The 18733-nt window shown below is 42.2% G+C and overlaps 1 protein-coding gene across 2 annotated transcripts in view; it reads right to left on the bottom strand.

Moving 5' to 3' along the window:
* Positions 1 to 8505: 8505 nt before the first annotated feature.
* Positions 8506 to 18733, bottom strand: part of si:dkeyp-19e1.3 (uncharacterized) — a 131052-nt gene continuing 120824 nt past the window's right edge. For both annotated transcript variants that reach the window (XM_082957123.1, XM_045688026.2), the window contains exons 13-14: positions 14671 to 14823; positions 8506 to 13957 (exon numbers count right to left, since the gene is read on the bottom strand). In XM_082957123.1, coding sequence (XP_082813249.1) covers positions 12288 to 13957; positions 14671 to 14823 — 1823 coding nt within the window. In that variant the 3' untranslated portion in view covers positions 8506 to 12287. The remainder of the gene's footprint in view (positions 13958 to 14670; positions 14824 to 18733) is intronic.

Genomic DNA, 18733 nt, shown 5'->3' with positions numbered 1-18733 from the left:
ATCCAGACAAACTATTCACTTTAAGACAAATTATTACTTTACCAATATTTTTTATATAAAGTTGTAAGACAAATGTCAAAGAAAATAACACATTCTGTTGAAACCATTTTTTGCAAATTGGCTTACACTCCCCTATAACACTGTCGACCTCATCGCAGAGTCAGGGAGTTAGAGGGCTAATCCTTAGGGAGAAATCCTGATCATCCAGCAGACCCAATCTGGTGAGATTTGTATCGAAACAAAACGGAAACAGAACACCACAACAATACACTCCTTTATATCACAAGAGGTGTGCAAAACTTCTATCCAAAAAACCTCAGTGGACTGGTAATTCCACCATTTTGACACAACACAATGTGATTAATGTGTAACAAAACAACACTGCTGGTTAAATACAAATACAATTTTCCTTAATAACTACATAAGGAAATAATTGTATCCCAAAATATATGTCATAGTAAAATAGACTAGAGACAGGTCTGTCCTCCTTGTGGTCCGAATCACATAGAACTATTAATTATAAACTTCTCCGCAATTATGAGAGTTTACATATTACATATACATCTTACCCAATGTTTCTGGGCTCTCTAGTGAAGGTGATCAGGCCTCAGCAGAAAGTCAGAACAGAAGTCAGAGGTCATTCAACCCCTTCAAGTGAGTGTTTCTCTCCTTGTCCTTTCCCTGTACCTCAGACTAATTATTTCAAAACATGTTAAACATTTCATAAATTTTGTGTACCAGGTTTACATTGTTTTTTTTTCAGTACATTCCTAATCAAAATTATTTACGTGTTCAACAAAACTCTGACAATAGAAACTTCAGAAAATGTCATTTGTGTGCCCTTTAAGGGGCAACCCGTGAAAAATCCACTAAAACCAAGTAAGACACCCCACACAATAAATCAAATACAGTAATAACGCTACTAACAAATATTCATAATGTATGGTAAAAACAAACAAAATTGGTCTTATCTAATTTGGGAGCTCCCTTTACGGCCAAATCCAGATAACTTTATACTTATAAAACTGCAGAATTTCACTAACTGCTCTATCAAGACCACAGTCTCGGGAACATTCCAAAGAGAGAGATAATGACACCCCCTCCTCTCCTGGAAGAGACAGTGTACATTTCGTTAGCATTCACTATGCTACATTTTAAATCAGCAAACTAAACATGATGATGGTAATTCCACTGTCCGCCATCGAATCATTAATTGTTTCTTTTAATCCACCCCAATGTTTATGTACTCTTATTTAGACACAGCAACATTTATCTCGCCACTGAGTCTAATGATTTACTCCCGTATATGACTGGTCTCTCTTTTCCCCATGACTTTCCGTATCCACCTCACGACAATGCCCTTCATGTTCATGAACAAACATTTTAAAAAGGTCATTTTAGGTTTGGTAACCCCAATGCTATCGCTTGATAGAATTGCTTCTTTAAAACTAACAATTACACACAATATTAACCTGTTAGGGCTAGGAGGCAGTATTGACACGGCTGGATAAAAAACGTACCTGATTTAATCTGGTTACTACTCCTGCCCAGTAACTAGAATATGCATATAATTATTAGCTTTGGATAGAAAACACCCTAAAGTTTCTAAAACTGTTTGAATGGTGTCTGTAAGTATAACAGAACTCATATGGCAGGCCAAAACCTGAGAAGATTCCATGCAGGAAGTGGCCTGTCTGACAATTTCTTGCCCTTCTTGATTATCTCTATCCATTACAGAGGATCTCTGCTGTTACGTGACACTTCCTATGGCTCCCATGGGCTCTCAGAAGGCGGCAAAAAGCTGAATCGTGGCTTTGCAGGCTCTGGCTGAAAAAAAGTAGCGCGTTTGGGTAGTGGCTGGTTACAGTACTGTGAGACTCAGGCGCGTGCCCGCGTCGACCGAATGCTTTGTTTTCTTTCCTCTGTTTACCTAAACGCAGATTCCCGGTCGGAATATTGCTTTTTTACGAGAAAAATGGCATAAAAATTGATTTTAAACAGCGGTTGACATGCTTCGAAGTACGGTAATGGAATATTTAGAATTTCTTTGTCACGAATTGCGCCATGCTCGTGACCCTTATTTACACTTCGGATAGTGTCTTGAACGCACGAACAAAACGCCGCTATTTGGATATAACGATGGATTATTTTGGAACAAACCAACATTTGTTATTGAAGTAGCAGTCCTGGGAGTGCATTGTGATGAAGAACATCAAAGGTAATCAAACTTTTGTAATAGTAAATCGGAGTTTGGTCAGGGCTAAACTTGGTGGGTGTCTAAATAGCTAGCCGTGATGGCTGGGCTATGTACTCAGAATATTGCAAAATGTGCTTTCACCGAAAAGCTATTTTAAAATCGGACACCTCGATTGCACAAAGGAGTTCTGTATCTATAATTCTTAAAATAATTGTTATGTTTTTTGTGAACGTTTATCGTGAGTAATTTAGTAAATTCACCGGAGGTTTGCGGGGGGTATGCTAGTTCTGAACGTCACATGCTAATGTAAAAAGCTGGTTTTTGATATAAATATGAACTTGATTGAACAAAACATGCATGTATTGTATAACATAATGTCCTAGGTGTGTCATCTGATGAAGATCATCAAAGGTTAGTGCTGCATTTAGCTGTCTTCTGTGTTTTTGTGACATTATATGCTAGCTTGAAAAATGGGTGTCTGATTATTTCTGGCTGGGTACTCTGCTGACATAATTTAATGTTTTGCTTTCGTTGTAAAGCCTTTTTGAAATCGGACAGTGTGGTTAGATTAACGAGAGTCTTGTCTTTAAAATGGTGTAAAATAGTCATATGTTTGAGAAATTGAAGTAATAGCATTTCTAAGGTATTTGAAAATCGCGCCACGGGATTACACTGGCTGTTGCGTAGGTGGGACGATTTCGTCCCGCCTAGCCCAGAGAGGTTAACGCCATTGTAATTGCTCGTGACTCCTCCATTTTTTCCATTCTAGAAATCTATTTCAGAATAAGATGGCATAAAATGTAAATCTATTTCATAATGAGACAAATTACAATTTCTCACAGGATTAAACCCCCCCACCACCCAAGGTTTTCTGAGTTTGCAAAGAGTATTTGGCCATTCCAATTCTAACCTGTTACCTTTTAGACTACATTGTCTTTGGTTCTCGCAAGGATTATCCAACCCCAAAAATCATCTCCACTTCCATCCATGTAAATTATCCGGGTATTGTTACTGATCCTATGTTTAAAGACCGGTAGTAATTGTATCGCTTTCGATGCGGCCCCGTTACCTTGCTGAATGTAACTTCTCCCTGTCGTAAATCTAGCCCATTTCTCATTGTAAGGAATCAGCGATATTTGATCCCAGGCATCTATTAAAAAGTCCCATAGAAACTGCCATATCTATTAACCACTATCGATTGAACCTATGTGAGAGTTTCCTGCCCCGCTGCTTTCAAGAGTGTTCGCTGCTGGTTCTTTTGTAAAAAATGCTAAACATTCCCTCTGAATGCAGCGGGTGCAGTAGGCTCCATTGCCACTCTACACTCATTCTTCCAACGGTCCCACATCTGAAACAGGGATCTATCGCCCTGCGCTTACATTTTTCCCCACTACGTTTCCCTCCTTATCAATGTCTTCGTCACTGTTACCCATCGTAAGGTTTAGAAAACAAAACAAATATGATTATGCTCTCCTTATTAGAAGGCAATGTCTTCATTGTAGTCTACCCAAACAATGTTACTCTATATTATATAACCAACCTCTGTTGGATATTCACTTTCTGCTTCACACTTATTAAATGTCCATTTTAAGATTAACATGTAATGTGCCAAATCCACAAAATACATCAGCCAATTCCCAAGGGAAAATACACATACCCATAGTTCACAATACTAGAGCCTCTTTCTGCCCACAACTTCAATCCATTGTAGTTGTAGCCTTGTTTTATCATGATCATGGTCACAGCTCTATCGCAATTGCCAATCAGTTGTTATTAGGAATGCATTATATTTAGGTAACAGTCCGTAAGATTAGGCTACAGGTCATAAAGCAAATGCTTGCAATTGTTGACAAGCATATATTCAGTTCATATTATTAATATTTAATTCAGTGATTGAAATTAAGACACCCTTCTTAGTAGCCTATTCTAGCAGGCTATTAGGCAGCACAAAAATTTATTACCTCGAAACCGCCTTGCTATTCACGTTGAATAAATTAACCTTTCAATTTGAACTAAACAAGCTGCTAAATCATTCAGTTTACATCTTAAAACAAACACTGGCTTCTGTACCTAGCTATGCAAACCATACAATCAGAAACAGTAACATAGACCCAATACTACTGAAATAACAAGGAAATAAGCTGCCATGACTCTCCTGTGAGGATCTGAAGGATCGGGTTGCGTGGGTCCGCTCTACAGTGCCCTCTCTACCGCAGAGGGATGAAGTTGGTCGTTTTATGACGGTCGTAAATACCTTGTAGAAACTCTGCCTTCGGGCTCTGCAGGATTGAGGGGAAAGAACCCTCTTTGTTACAAGGAGATTCCCACCAAAACGGTAACATCAAAAGGTTGAATAATGAAACAATATTTCTGTAATCCAAACAGTTGGAATGGTCCATGGGTACTGAAAGAAGAATTATGTCAGATCAGTTGTTGTTTTGGGATCTCATTAAGGACGGTATAACATAACCATCTCTGAATGTGTACATTTCCCAGTTATCAGATATACATCTAAATGTTGTGGAACTTATATGATTAAATATGAAACTATTTTTGAGAAGATGAAATGTGATGTTAGCCTTGTAAATGAGAATAGTTTTTCATATAAAGGTTTCATATAAAGGTTTCAACCAGTCAGTGACCACACCCACGTGCGCACAGACATTATGCCGGCGTCATGGAACGTCCCTTTTGCCAGAGTTTATAAAAGGACTCGCTAACGAAATTTACATTAGACCAGAGAACGTGAGGATGCAGTCCACACACTGAAATGGTTGCCATTTAAATGGAGACCAGTACATTGCCGGGTTGCTACGGGTGTGTAGAATGTACCCTGAATAATCAACCATTCAGATCAAGTAGGCGGATGGTGTTGAACCGGACATCATGAATGGTTAGACTCAACCCGACCAGTATACATGCAGCGCGAGCTGAATACGTCACAAATGGTCAGGAACTCTCGACGAGTGAAGCTAAAGACTACCCGTCTGCAGCTGTATATGTAAAATGTGAGCCGATTCAGGAAAATAGGCATATGTCGGGAGTCACGACTTCACATGAGTAGTTTGAACGTAATTTTTTTTTTGGCATGTGCCTTAACAAATTTGTATGCCATCTGTAAATACGAATGCAATTGTTAAATTACGAGCCTTGTTGGTTAAGCCACATAAAAAGACAGCAACCCTCCCACTAGCCATGATTAGCTGAGATAATGAGAGGGCTGGACATGCTGAGAGATGAGCTTGGATTGGTCTGCCAAACAGAAGGCTTTTGACTATATAACCGGGTCAGTCTGTTGGTAACGCATCTTTTTAAAACATTTTTTTTAAATGTAGCTGCACAAGTGTTGCTCTCAACGAAACACTAAAAAGCAATTTTCTCAAAAGTAAGGTTACAAGTTTATCAACTTTCAAAGCAGAATTACTTTCCCATTGTTCATCAAATGCAGTGTATGATATACCATTTTGTAGCTCTGAGTCTCTACTTTTATCCAATGTAAAAAACAGAAATTCAAATTTTGCTACATAAGATCGAAACGAGGTTGAGTCACAAAGTCAGTAAACTCGACCGAAGACGAGAGACAAAGAACAATTTCCTCTCAAAATCAAACTTCGTCACATGCGCCGAAAACAACTTTAGACCTTAACGTGAAATGCTTACTTACAAGCCCTTAACCAACAGTGCAATTCAATGAGAGTTAAGAAAATATTTACCAAATAAACTAAAGTAAAAAATAATAAAAAGTAACACAATAACATAACGAGGCTATATACAGGGGGTACCGGTACCGAGTCAGTGTGCGGGGGTACAGGTTAGAGGTAATTTGTACATGTATAGTACGTAGGGGTGAAGTGACTATGCATAGATAATAAACGGTGAGTAGCGGCAGTGTACAAAACAAATGGAGGAGAGGGGGTGTCAATGTAATAGTCCGGTGGCCATTTGATTAATTGTTCAGCAGTCTTATAGCTTGGGGAGTAGAAGCGGTTAAGGAACCTTTTGGTCCTAGACTTGGCGCTCCAGTACTGCTTGCCGTGCAGTAGCAGAGAGAACAGTCTATGACTTGGGTGACTGGAGTCTCTGACAATTTTATGGGCTTTCCCCTGACACAGCCTATTATATAGGTCCTGGATTGCAGGAAGCTTGGCCCCAGTGATGTACTGGGCCATACGCACTACCCTCTGTAGTGCCTTACGGTCAGATGCCGAGCAGTTGGCATACCAGGCGGTGACGCAACCGGTCAAGTTGCTCTCGATGGTGCAGCTGTAGAACTTTTTGAGGATCTGGGGACCCATGCCAAATCTTTTCAGTCTCCTGAGGGGGAAAATACTTTGTCGTGGCCTCTTCACGACTGTCTTGGTGCGTTTGGACCATGATAGATCATTGGTGATGTGGACACCAAGGAACTTGAAACTCTCGACCCGCTCCACTACAGCCCCGTTTATGTTAATGTGGGCCTGTTCCGTCCGCCTTTTCCTGTAATCCGCTTTGTCTTACTCAAATTGAGGGAGGTTGTTGTCCTGGCACCACACTGCCAGTTCTCTGACCTCCTCTTCAACACTCTATTCTAACAAACAGAGCCCGTTGAACAAGCTACAACTACGAAAGACTTTGATTTCTGGTGGACAAACCAGAGACTTCTGTCGAATTACTCCCCAGACGGACCGGTGACTTCAACAGAGCCATACAAGCGTAAATATGTGTTGCATTTCTAAATCCGAATGAGCGGTTGTTAGGGTGCTAAATATCCATATTTACAATAGGCATATTTTCCACATTAATGTACAATAAGCCAACTCTGTCTCTCCCACTCTGTCCCCACCCCTTTCCATTGTCTACCAAGTCGTCATATCGGGTTACTCCACTAGGGGCTTTTAATTGCATTGTGTAGTAATCAATGTGTAAGCTATCCTGATTGTGCTTTTCTGTAATTCTGTGTGATTATTTAGTTAGTAAATAAATAATTAAGCCAATTTGTATATGTCGCTGATTCACCATTTATGCTAGGGTTTGTGCAGATAACCAAGAGTTTTGCGACAATCAGAATGAGACAAGGTAAATAAGAATGAATGAATTCACTGTGACTGATGTAAGAGATTTATATCTTTAGAGTTTAGTTGGGAGATAGTAACTTCTTAAATAACTTTTCCCGTGGCGCCCCGGATTACTACTTAATTGTTATATGATTAATTTAAATCGCATAATTGAACGTGGTATGCGATTATTTTATAAAATAACAGTCAAAACACAATGATAGTCAAGACACAACAAACCCAATTATAATGGTTTGTAATCTTAACATCTGGCACATAATGACAACACAATTACCAGAAAATAGTCCTAAAGTTCAGCCAAGTGCTTCTTTGCAAAGATTTCACATGCGCAAAGGGGATTTAGCAGTAAACAAGTTGAGTCGACATTCATTTTTTTGGAAACAGATCTGGCGAGTTTAGTAAAAGCGGATTACCTTTTCTTGTGCGACATAATGCATTTACTTTTTTTTTTAAACGTTGTTACAGGTTACGTCTACATTCCGTGTTAATTCTCCCTAACTTTATGGAAAAATGGTTTATTTGATAAATATAGCAATTCCTCTTTTTTATGTATTACCTGGACGGAGAAAATCCAAATGATCCATAAAGGGACCAACTCAGAAAAAAAATGGCACCCCTTAGTACGTCTACGTCTGGGTGTGCAAGTTTGTATATTATTATTTCCATTATTACTTCATCAAATCTCCAGTAATCAATTATACACACATACAATTTCAAAATTTTTCCGTTCGAAATCTTAGGTACTCACATCAACCACTCCATGTGGTTGATCCAACGACTCGCCATCGCCATACTCGCAGCGGAACCCAAAACCCGGCTGGCTGGTCTTCAGGGACTATCTAGCATTTCAGAAAAGCCTATAGAAATCCCGCTACCTTCTAAAATAGCATCCCGCGCACAATAACACCCTGAGGTCTCTAACAAAAATGGTGCAATATTCATCCCTCACCAAATTCCTGTCTTTTATCCAATATCTTTGGTGCCAGATCATGCATTTTCTTACAGCCGTCAGTGGCAAACACTGAACTGCAAGAACTCAAAAGGATACAAATTGATGCGGGAGGGCTAGGAGAGTTGACCAATCAAGTTCAAGTTGAGATTTTTTTCCCATACCCAGTTCTAAATCCACTGTCAAAATATCCTCTACCAGCCGGTTAAGAATAGGGTTAAAGGGTTAATTGTGGATAAAATATACCATACTCCGATTTTACTCTGTAACTGGTCTGTTCTGTGGGAGGAAAGAAAGAAAACGCAAACATTTCTTTTTTTATACAACATTTGTCAAAGTATGTTCTTGTTCACGAGGTTGGTCTGAGCTCAAGGCACTGCCCAGATTAAGATATTGATAAGCTATACTTCGAAACTGGACACCAACAGATCCTTATGATGAAAAAGATATGCTTTAGTTCAAACCAACCCCTGTGAACAAGCCGAATGACGTCGCTCTTTTCAGAACATGGTACAAACAAAAAAGCTTTTCGGCCAGAGCCTTTCAAAAGAATGCACAGTAACCAAGGACGAAACAGACTCTGGAGAAAATAAAAGTAGAAGTGCGAGCGCAAAAACTTCAAACAGATGTCCATAACCCTCATATACATTTAATAAAATCAGTAAACAGATAAAAGGTAGACTAGGTATGAGTCCCAAATGGCATCCTAATTCCCTACATAGTGCACTACTTTTGTAAACTATACAAAGAATAGGGTGCCATTTGGGACAGATACTATATTTCGTTGTTATGTTATGGCTCAAACTTCCATTCCTCCAAGAATACCTCTCTTCTGAATGCTGGTTTCTTTTGTCAACCAATCAACACTGACCTGTGGCTCTTCAACTACGGTTGTGTCCTGATTCTCGACACTTCTCCTGAAGCACGCACTTTCACCCTTTCTCTTGGGTTTAAAAATTGTGGAAACACCCTCCAGCCAATACTTAGGCTACGCCAATCGAATGCTTTTAAATTCATGGCACATTGAGAGAACTGTACATTTTGGGAGAAGGGTAAAGAATGTGGATGCAACTTAAAAGTACTATGAAGTTGACCCTAAACATGTATCATTTTTCTCAAAACACATTTTGGGATTTTGTTCCATTGTTGATAGGGTCCCACAAAAAATGCATGTCAACACTGTTAAAGGTCCAATGCAGGAATTTTTTAAATCTCAATATCATATTTCTGGGTTACAATTAAGTAACTTACTGAGATAGTTTTTGAAAAACAAAAATGGTATAAAATAAACAAAAATAGCTTCTTAGCAAAGTGCAATTTCTTAAGCAAGAATTTTGTTAGGACTATCTGGGAGTGATCTGAGTAGGGAGGGGAAAACTGAAAACGATCTGTTTTTGGTAGAAAGGTTTGGCCAAAACTCCATTCCACCAAAAACAGGCTGAAATTTCAGGCGCCCTTTTCAAACAGCGCATACACTAAAAGGGCATTATTTTAATTTTCACAATTTCACAGTATTATTCCAACCTCATAGTGTGGAAATGTATATAAAACACAGGAAAATCAAGTTGACTGCTCTGGGCCTTTAAGGTTTCTATTTCTCCACTAGGTGAAACTAGTCTTTCATTAATGGAATTGTGTAGGCTAAAGAATTATTGGATTTGCTAATAATGCCATCTTGTGTTCCCATTTGTTTTTATGTTGATGGTTTGTTTATGAAGTAAACATTCTGCGCATTCAGCAGGATACAACATCACACAATGTTCAGGTAGCAATATGTTATGTAGAGCAAATATGCCTCTGACATGTAGAATAACTAATCACGTCAGCTGTATTCAAGACATTCCTATCTGCAACTTTCTGAACCGTTTGCCTACTGAACATGGCTCTGCTTCACCTACAACACTTCTGTCTTCTTTGTACATATAGTACCAGTCAAAAGTTTGGACACCTACTCATTCAAGGGTTTTGGGTCTCTGGGTTTTGGTAGCTCTGGGTCTTCCTTTCTGCCACAGGAAAGGAAGACCCAGAGTTACCTCTGCTGCAGAGGATAAGTTCATTAGAGTTACCAGCCTCAGAAATTGCAACCCAGTTCAAGAAACAGACACATCAACATAAACTGTTCAGAGGAGACTGTGTGAATCAGGCCTTCATGGTCGAATTGTTGCACAGAGAACACTACTAAAGGACACTAATAAGAAGAAGAGACTTGCTTGGGCCAAGAAACACGAGCAATGGACATTAGACCGGTGGAAATCTGTCGTTTGGTCTGATGAGTCCAAATTTGAGATTTCTGTACTGCATGTGTGGTTCCCACCTTGAAGCATGAAGGAGGAGGTGTGATGGTGTGGGGGTGCTTTGCTGGTGACACTGTCTGTGATTTATTTAGAATTCAAGGCTCACTTAACCAGCATGGCTACCACAGCATTCTGCAGTGATACGCCATCCCATCTGGTTTGCGCTCAGTGGGACTATCATTTGTTTTTCAACAGGACAATGACCCAACACATACCTGCAGGCTGTGTAAGGGCTATTTGACCAAGAAGGAGAGTGATGAGTGCTGCATCAGATGACCTGGCCTCCACAATCCCCCGACCTCACCCAATTGAGATGGTTTGGGATGATTTGGACCAAATAGTGAAGGAAAAGCAGCCAACTAGTGCTAAGCATATGTGGGAACTCCTTCAAGACTGTTGGAAAAGCATTTCCCATGAAGGTGGTTGAGAGAATGCCAAGAGTGTGCAAAGCTGTCATCAAGGCAAAGGGTGGCTACTCAAAAGAATCTAAAATGATTTGTTTAACACTTTTTTTGGTTACTAAATGATTCCATGTGTGTTATTTCATAGTTCTGACGTCTTCACTATTATTCTACAATGTAGAAAATAGTAAAAATAAAGAAAAACCCTTGAATGAGTAGGTGTGTCCTAACTTTTGACTGGTACTGTGCATAACCCTTCTCCATAAAATATCTACAGTACGTTATTGCTGTGATGTCACAGAAAGGTATCAAAACAAACTGGAATAATAGTAACACAATAAAATGCCTTCGAAAATGCAAACGATATCCACAAGATGAAACAAAGAATACCAGCAAAATCCAAACAAACACAGTACTGCTTCTAACATAAAAGAAAAAGGACTCGACTACAAGCCCTTGATGCTCAATGAAACATGCGTCAGTATATACAGTAGTGACTAATGCACCATGGCTCTATCAACGAGAGAGAGTTAAATAGTGAGAGCACCTAATTTGAAGGTCTGCTTAAACATTGCTTGTACAAAATCTTTAAATAGTTTGGTAACCATGAACAAATGGCTTGTAAATCATCATATGTAATTTCCTCACGTTCAGTATGTAACATACGTTTAAGTATTAACTGCCAACTATTCATCATTACAAAATCATGAATAACAGGCCTTATAAATGTTATTTAAATAGTTTACAAATTCATGTTTTTAAGCAGTGTATATTCAAATAAGTTCAATAACCATATGGTCTAACTATATTGTATTGAGTTCTGTGAGCCTGCTCACATAAATTAATACTGGTATGGGATATATGCCTTTGGTGCTTCACAATGATTGTATGCCAACTTGGAAAGCCCTTTGAGTTAAGTTCTTGAACAGAAATTCCTGTTTTCATTGGATGTTAAACTACTCAATTCTTAAGACACTTTACTGTTACAGGAAAAAGGAACCGAAAGACAAACAGATTCCTACATGATGTAAAGACCAACTGGTCATATTGCCAGACACATGCACAAACACCTTAAAACTACCTCCAAAATGTGAGGCAAGGCTACGTTTTCAAATTTAGGTTAACATTTAGAAAACTATTTGTTGCCCTTAATAAGAAGGTGCAAACATCACAAAATATCTATACATAACTGTGAAAAAAGTGATTTGCTCTCTCCAAAAACAGCAACTGACCACACTAAGGGCTTTTCCCTCTCCCTCCTACAAAATGGCTTTGTATGCTAGATGAGCACAGTAGGTAATTGCAGCAGTCTCTTCAGTCCATTGTCTCGTTCCCACCCAGCCACGTGTCTGAAATTCTTTATGTTTCAAACTCTTTCAAACTATAGAAACCCTAAAAGGTTACCGATTTGGGCAGCTGGTGGCTTCCAGCATGCATTCTATAAAAGTCTGGGTTGGATTGCACTGAGGGGACCTCTCCTGCCGACTGTCCAGATGAGGGCCCAGGAAGCAGCATCTGGGCCGTGAAGGCAGGCAGGGCAGGGAGGGGCCTGTAGGTCTTGGGCAGTTTTTGGAACTGGGAGGAGCCCTGGTTCTGGTTTGAGCTTTGGCTCTGGTTGGCAGTGGTGGCTCTGTGTGTGTCCGTTAGGCTGCTGAGCCCAGTGTGGTGGTTAGGAGGAGGGCTACACTGGAAAGGAGCAAGTCTATCGGCGAAGCAGGGCGGCGGAGGAGGGATGACGATGGAGTCTACCACCCAGCTCTCCTCCTGTCCTTCATAGTCCGGCTCCTGCGGAAGAGAGGGAAGGGCTGAGAAGGTGGGAGGAAGAGGAGAGGGGGAGGGAGAGGCAGAGAGAGGGGTGGGAAAGGAGGTGTCGAGCAGGGAAAGGAGGAACACCGGAGGCGGCGGCGGTAGGGGATGGAAAAGAGAGGAGGATGAGGGGTCATCATCTAGCTCGGGTATGCGCGGCGGTGGTGGTAGGCCGAACATCCCCAGTGTTTCCTGAGGGCTGGTGCCTGGCAAGGGACTCTGCGGCAGGGCAGTGGCTGCCTCCAGCAGCCGGTCCATGAAGCAGTCCTCGTCGTCAGCCTCTGAGAGATTGTCGTACTGGGAGGTGTTTGAGGGCCGGCGGTCCCCTGCCATCTGGGGCACACAGAGCGACACGGGGAACTTAGTGGGCTTGAAGGTGATTTGGGGGGACGGCTTGGCAAAGGCGAGGGAAAAAGAAGGCCGCGAGGACGGGGATTCCTCCAGGATGAGGTCCAGGGACGTGGGTGGAGGTGGACGCGGACTCTTAGGCTTCGGTAGGGGTTCTACCCCTAGTGAAAGAGCCGAGCAGGGGGGCACAGAGTCCGACTTCAGCCCTACCTTGGTCCCGTCTCGCAAGAATGGAGGTTCGGGGTCCAGGGGTGTGTGGGTGCTCTCTTCCATAGAGTAAAAAGGTGGAGGGGGTAGATCTGGGAACTCCAGTGTCTTGGACCCTGATCCAGACTGCGTGATGGAAACATCCCCAACAGGGGGCTCGTAGGGCGGAGGCCAGTAACCGGGCTCTCCCTGGGTCTCTGGACCTGCAGATCGGGCCTCCATCCCCGCTCTACTACCCCTACCCTCAGACAGACTTCTTTCTCCTCCTTTCTCCACCTCTGAGACATGGTCACTCGGACACTCCTCCACCCTATCCCTGACACCCCGCACCCCTGGAGTGGACGCAACCTTATGTGGCTTCGGCGGAGGCTTGGGTGGGGTGACTGGACATATTTTAGGCCCTTCTGGCATCAGAGCCTGATTGTGGACTACCACTGGGTCCTGAGAGGGCATGGGGCACGGAGGGTCGTGGGCCCCAGGGATGCTGCAGGTGTCCTGGGTGTCCCCGGGACAGGAGGAGTGGTCAAGGTTGATGGTGTCCGGCCTGTGGGCCTCTATGTGGGGCTGGGGCTGGAGCTGGAGCGGGGGCTGGAGACTGGTCTTGGGCTGGTCCAGAGGGAGGGCTAGATCACGCTGGAAGGGCATCAGGAGAACAGGCCGCTCCTCACCGAGGGGCTTCTTAGGCAGCTCCTCTGACTTGGCTACAGTAGGGGAAGATATCATAGCAATTCAAAACAGAATAACTATTATAATATTAACACATGGTTGTAGTTTACTTGGCTTTTTATGTTTTAAACACTGACCCTGTTCAAATACTTAGTGGCAATACGTAACTTTTTGGGTGACCTGACCAAATTCACATAGAAATATGAGTTATAGATCTATCATTCACCTTGAAAGCAAGTATAAGAATCGATAGATCTGTTCTGTGTGCTATTTCAACGCATCCCATTCTTAACTTTTGTTTTTTGATCTTTTACTTTCGGGTTCTGTACACCAGCTTCAAACAGCTGAAACAACAGTATTTTTGGATATGGAAAATGTATTTCACAGTGGTTGTGATGGTACAATGACTCTCTACACACTATACTAGCTTATTTTATAAAACTGATAGCAACCAGGAAATGGCGGAGTGATTTCTGCATAGTGCAACTTTAAGAAATGCATCCTTGAATATGTTGGATTGGTGAAAGTATTAGGGTGGTAACCTTGTTTTCATCTATCCAATCACTTATAGATCTGTGCTTATCCCAAGGAAATGACAAAGAGGGGATGCATTTCTGAAGTATTTGAAAAGGGCCACTCTCCCAGTGTGAAAGTGAGCTTTAGGCAATTGACTGACTGACAGATTAACTGACTGACTGACCTACCGACGGACTGTCTGTGGACTGATAGACTAGGCAGAGAGACCCACCTGATGGAGGGAGGTCCAGCTTCATCTTGCGGAGCTCGGTCATGGCCGCCTGCAGCTGCTCCACCACCACGTCGTCGGGTAGGAAGAATGAGCTGGACAGGTGCTCCTGGAGGAACTCCCTCAGGTCCTCCAGAGGAAGCTTCAGCAAGCGCTCTGATTAAACAGACACAGGAGAGCGCAAATTGTGATTTTTTTTTACTAATTAATATGCAGACCAAATCAATCGACATTCTGACTCAGATAACAATGGCAGCTACGTTGACAGTGTGACACTGCCACGTTGATATGATCTTTTCTGTTAGAAAACCACTGAAAGAGTACAACTTTGTTGTCACTGATACACCTCTTCTGCTTGCCCGGAAGTCTTTCAGTATTTGATCTGAAACATTCAATTAGCTAATCAATCACCTTACAGGCTAAATCATAAAATAGTAGCCAATCATAAATAACAATCAAACAACAGCAAACATCAAGTGACGTGTTATGAAACCCATCAGCCAATCAGCTGAATTACTCAACAATCACAATACATCCAATGAAAAGACGGCATTCCTCTCTTCTCCACAGTAACCAGTGACCATCTGCATTATGTAAGCGAAGCAGCCAACCAACTGTGAGGCAACATGTGTAGCGATGTCATTCACGTGGAAATACCTCATAGATGGCAAGATGGCGCCAACAGACATGGCAGCTCTGCTTCTAGTTCCTAAGCAACTTTTTTTTGTGTGTGTTTTATTTCTTACATTAGCCCAGAAAGTTTGTGTTATTACATATAGCCGGAAATAACTTTTGGATATCAGAGCAGCGGCAACTCACCAGGAATACGACTTTCCCAAAGTGGATCCTTTGTTCGTACCCCCCAGGGCAACTGAACTTATCCCAGAGGCTGCTCCAAGACACCGCCGGCGGAGAAGAGGTATTCGGAGTGGACTTCTAGTTCGACTCAGGAGGCGTGCACACCATCCACTGCTTCCGAGTATATTACTTGCTAATGTTCAGTCTCTGGACAATAAAGTAGATGAGGTCAGGGTGAGGAGCTCTTTCCATAGAGACATCAGGTACTGTAACATACTCTCGTTTCACGGAAACATGGCTCTCTTGGGATATACTGTCCGTGTTCACACAGCCAGCTGGGTTCTCAGGATTTCGCACAGACAGGAATAAAGAACTCTTCGGGGAAGAAGGTGGGGGTGTATGCTTCATGATTAACTACTCATGGTGTGATTGTAACAACGTACAGAAACTCAAGTCCTTTTGTTCACCTGACCTAGAATACCTCAAATGCCGACCATATTACCTCCCAAGAGAATTCTCTTCGGTTATAGTCACAGCCGTGTATATTCCCCCTCGAGCCGATACCACGACGACCCTCAAGGAACTACACTGGACTTTGTGCAAACTGGAAACCACATATTCTGAGGCAGCATTTATTGTAGCTGGGGATTTTAAGAAAGCAAATTTCAGGAAAACACTACCGAAGCTCTATCAACACATTGACTGTAGTACTCGCACTGCTAATCACTCGACCACTGCTACTCCAACTTCCAGGATGCCTACAAGGCCTTCCCCCACCCTCCCTTCGGCAAATCAGATCATGACTCCATTTTGCTCATCCCTTCCTATAGGCAGAAACTAAAACAGGAAGTATCTGTGCTAAGGTCTATTCCATGCTGGTCTGACCAAACGAAACCATGCTTCAAGATTGTTTTGATCACGTGGACTGGGATAAGTTCCGGGTAGCCTCAGAATAACATTGACATGGTGACTGAGTTCATCAGGAAGTGTATAGCGAATGTTGTTCCCACAGTGACTATAAAAACCTACGCAAACCGTGGATAGATGGCAGCTTCCGCGCAAAACTGAAAGCGTGAACCACCGCATTTAACCATGGCAAGGTGACTGGGAATATGGTTGAATATAAAACAGTGTAGTTATTCCCTCCGTAAGGCAATCAAACAGGCAAACCGTGAGTACAGAGACAAAATGGAGTCGCAATTCAATGGATCAGACAAGAGACATATGTGGCTGGGTCTACAGACAATCACAGATTACAAAGGGAAAATCAGCCACGTCGGTAGTCTTGCTCTCGGACAATCTAAACACCTTCACTCGCTTTGAGGATAACACAGTGCCACTGACGTGGCCCGCTCCCAAGGACAGTGGGCTCTCGTTATCCGTGGCCAACCTGAGAAAGATATTTAAACGTGTTAACCCTCGCAAGGCTTCCGGCCCAGACGGCATGCCTAGCCACGTCCTCAGACCATGCGCAGACCAGCTGGCTGGAGTGTTTACTGACATATTCAATCTCTCCCTATCCCAGCCTGCTGTCCCCACTTGCTTCAAGATGTCCACCATTGTTCTTGTACCCAAGAAAGCAATGGTAACTGAACTAAATCACCCCTTAGCACTCACTTCTGTCATTTTGAAGTGCTTTGAGAGGCTAGTTATGGATCACATCACCTGTACCTTACCTGACACCCTAGACCCACCCACAATTTGCATACCGCCCCAATAGAGCCACAGATGCAGATGATGCAAAAGCCCTGCATGCTGCCCTATCCCATCTGGACAAGAGGAATACATACAGTTGAAGTCGGAAGATTACATTCACTTAGGTTGGAGTCATTAAAACTCGTTTTTCATCTACTCCACAAATTTCTTGTTAACAAACTATAGTTTTGGCAAGTCGGTTAGGACATCTACTTTGTAATTTTTCCAACAATTGTTTACAGACAGATTATTTGACTTAAGTCACTGTATCCAATTCCAGTGGGTCAGAAGTTTACATACTGACTGTGCCTTTAAACAGCTTGGAAAATTCCAGAAATGTCAAGGCTTTAAAAGCTACTGATAGGCTAATTGACATCATTTGAGTCAACTGGTGGTGTACCTGTGGATGTATTTCAAGGCCTACCTTCAAACCCAGTGCCTCTCTGCTTGACATCATGGGAAAATCAAAAGAAATCTGCCAAAAATCTTGGTACAATTGTAGACCTCCACAAGTCTGGTTCAACCTTGGAAGCAATTTCCAAACGCCTGAAGGTACCACATTCATCTGCACAAACAATAGTACGCAAGTATAAACACCATGGGACCACGCAGCCGTCATACCGCTCAGGAAGGAGATGCGTTCTGTCTCCTAGAGATGAACGTACTTTGGTGCGAAAAGTGCAAATCAATCCCAGAACAACAGCAAAAGGACCTAGTGAAGATGGAGGAAACGGGTAGAAAAGTATCTATATCCACAGTAAAACGAGTCCTATATTAACATTACCAGAAAGGCCGCTCAGCAAGGAAGAAGCCACTGCTCCAAAACCGCCATAAAAAAGCCAGACTACGGTTTGCAACTGCACATGGGGACAAAGATCGTACTTTTTGGAGAAATGTCCTCTGGTCTGATGAAACAAAAATACAACTGTTTGGCCATAATGAGCATCGTTATGTTTGGAGGAAAAAGGGGGATGCTTGCAAGCCAAAGAACACCATCCCAACCGTGAAGCATGGGGGTGGTAGCATCATGTTGTGGGGGTGCTTTGCTGCAAGAGGGACTGGTGCACTTCATAAAATAGATGGCATCATGAGGGAGGAAAAGTATGTGGATATATTGAAGCAACATCTCAAGACATCAGTCAGGAAGTTAAAGCTTGGTCGCAAATGGGTCTTCCAAATGGACAATGACCCCAAGCATACTTCCAAAGTTGTGGCAAAATTGCTTAAGGACAACAAAGTCAAGGTATTGGAGTGGCCATCACAACGCCCTGACCTCAATCCTATAGAATATTTGTGGGCAGAACTGAAAAAGCGTGTACAAGCAAGGACGACTACAAATCTGACTCACTTACACCAGCTCTGTCAGGAGGAATGGGCCAAAATTCACCCAACTTATTGTAGGAAGATTATGGAAGGCTACCCGAAACATTTTGACCCAAGTTTTAAAGACAATGCTACCAAATACTAATTGAGTGTATGTAAACTTCTGACCTACTGGGAATGTGATGAAAGAAATAAAAGCTGAAATAAATCAATCAAATCATTCTCTCTACTATTATTTTGACACTTCAGT

Source organism: Salmo salar, chromosome 10 (assembly GCF_965601325.2).
Source record: "Salmo salar chromosome 10, fSalSal1, whole genome shotgun sequence".
In the NCBI taxonomy this organism is placed as follows: domain Eukaryota; kingdom Metazoa; phylum Chordata; class Actinopteri; order Salmoniformes; family Salmonidae; genus Salmo; species Salmo salar.
This window is presented reverse-complemented; position numbering and strand designations above follow the sequence as displayed.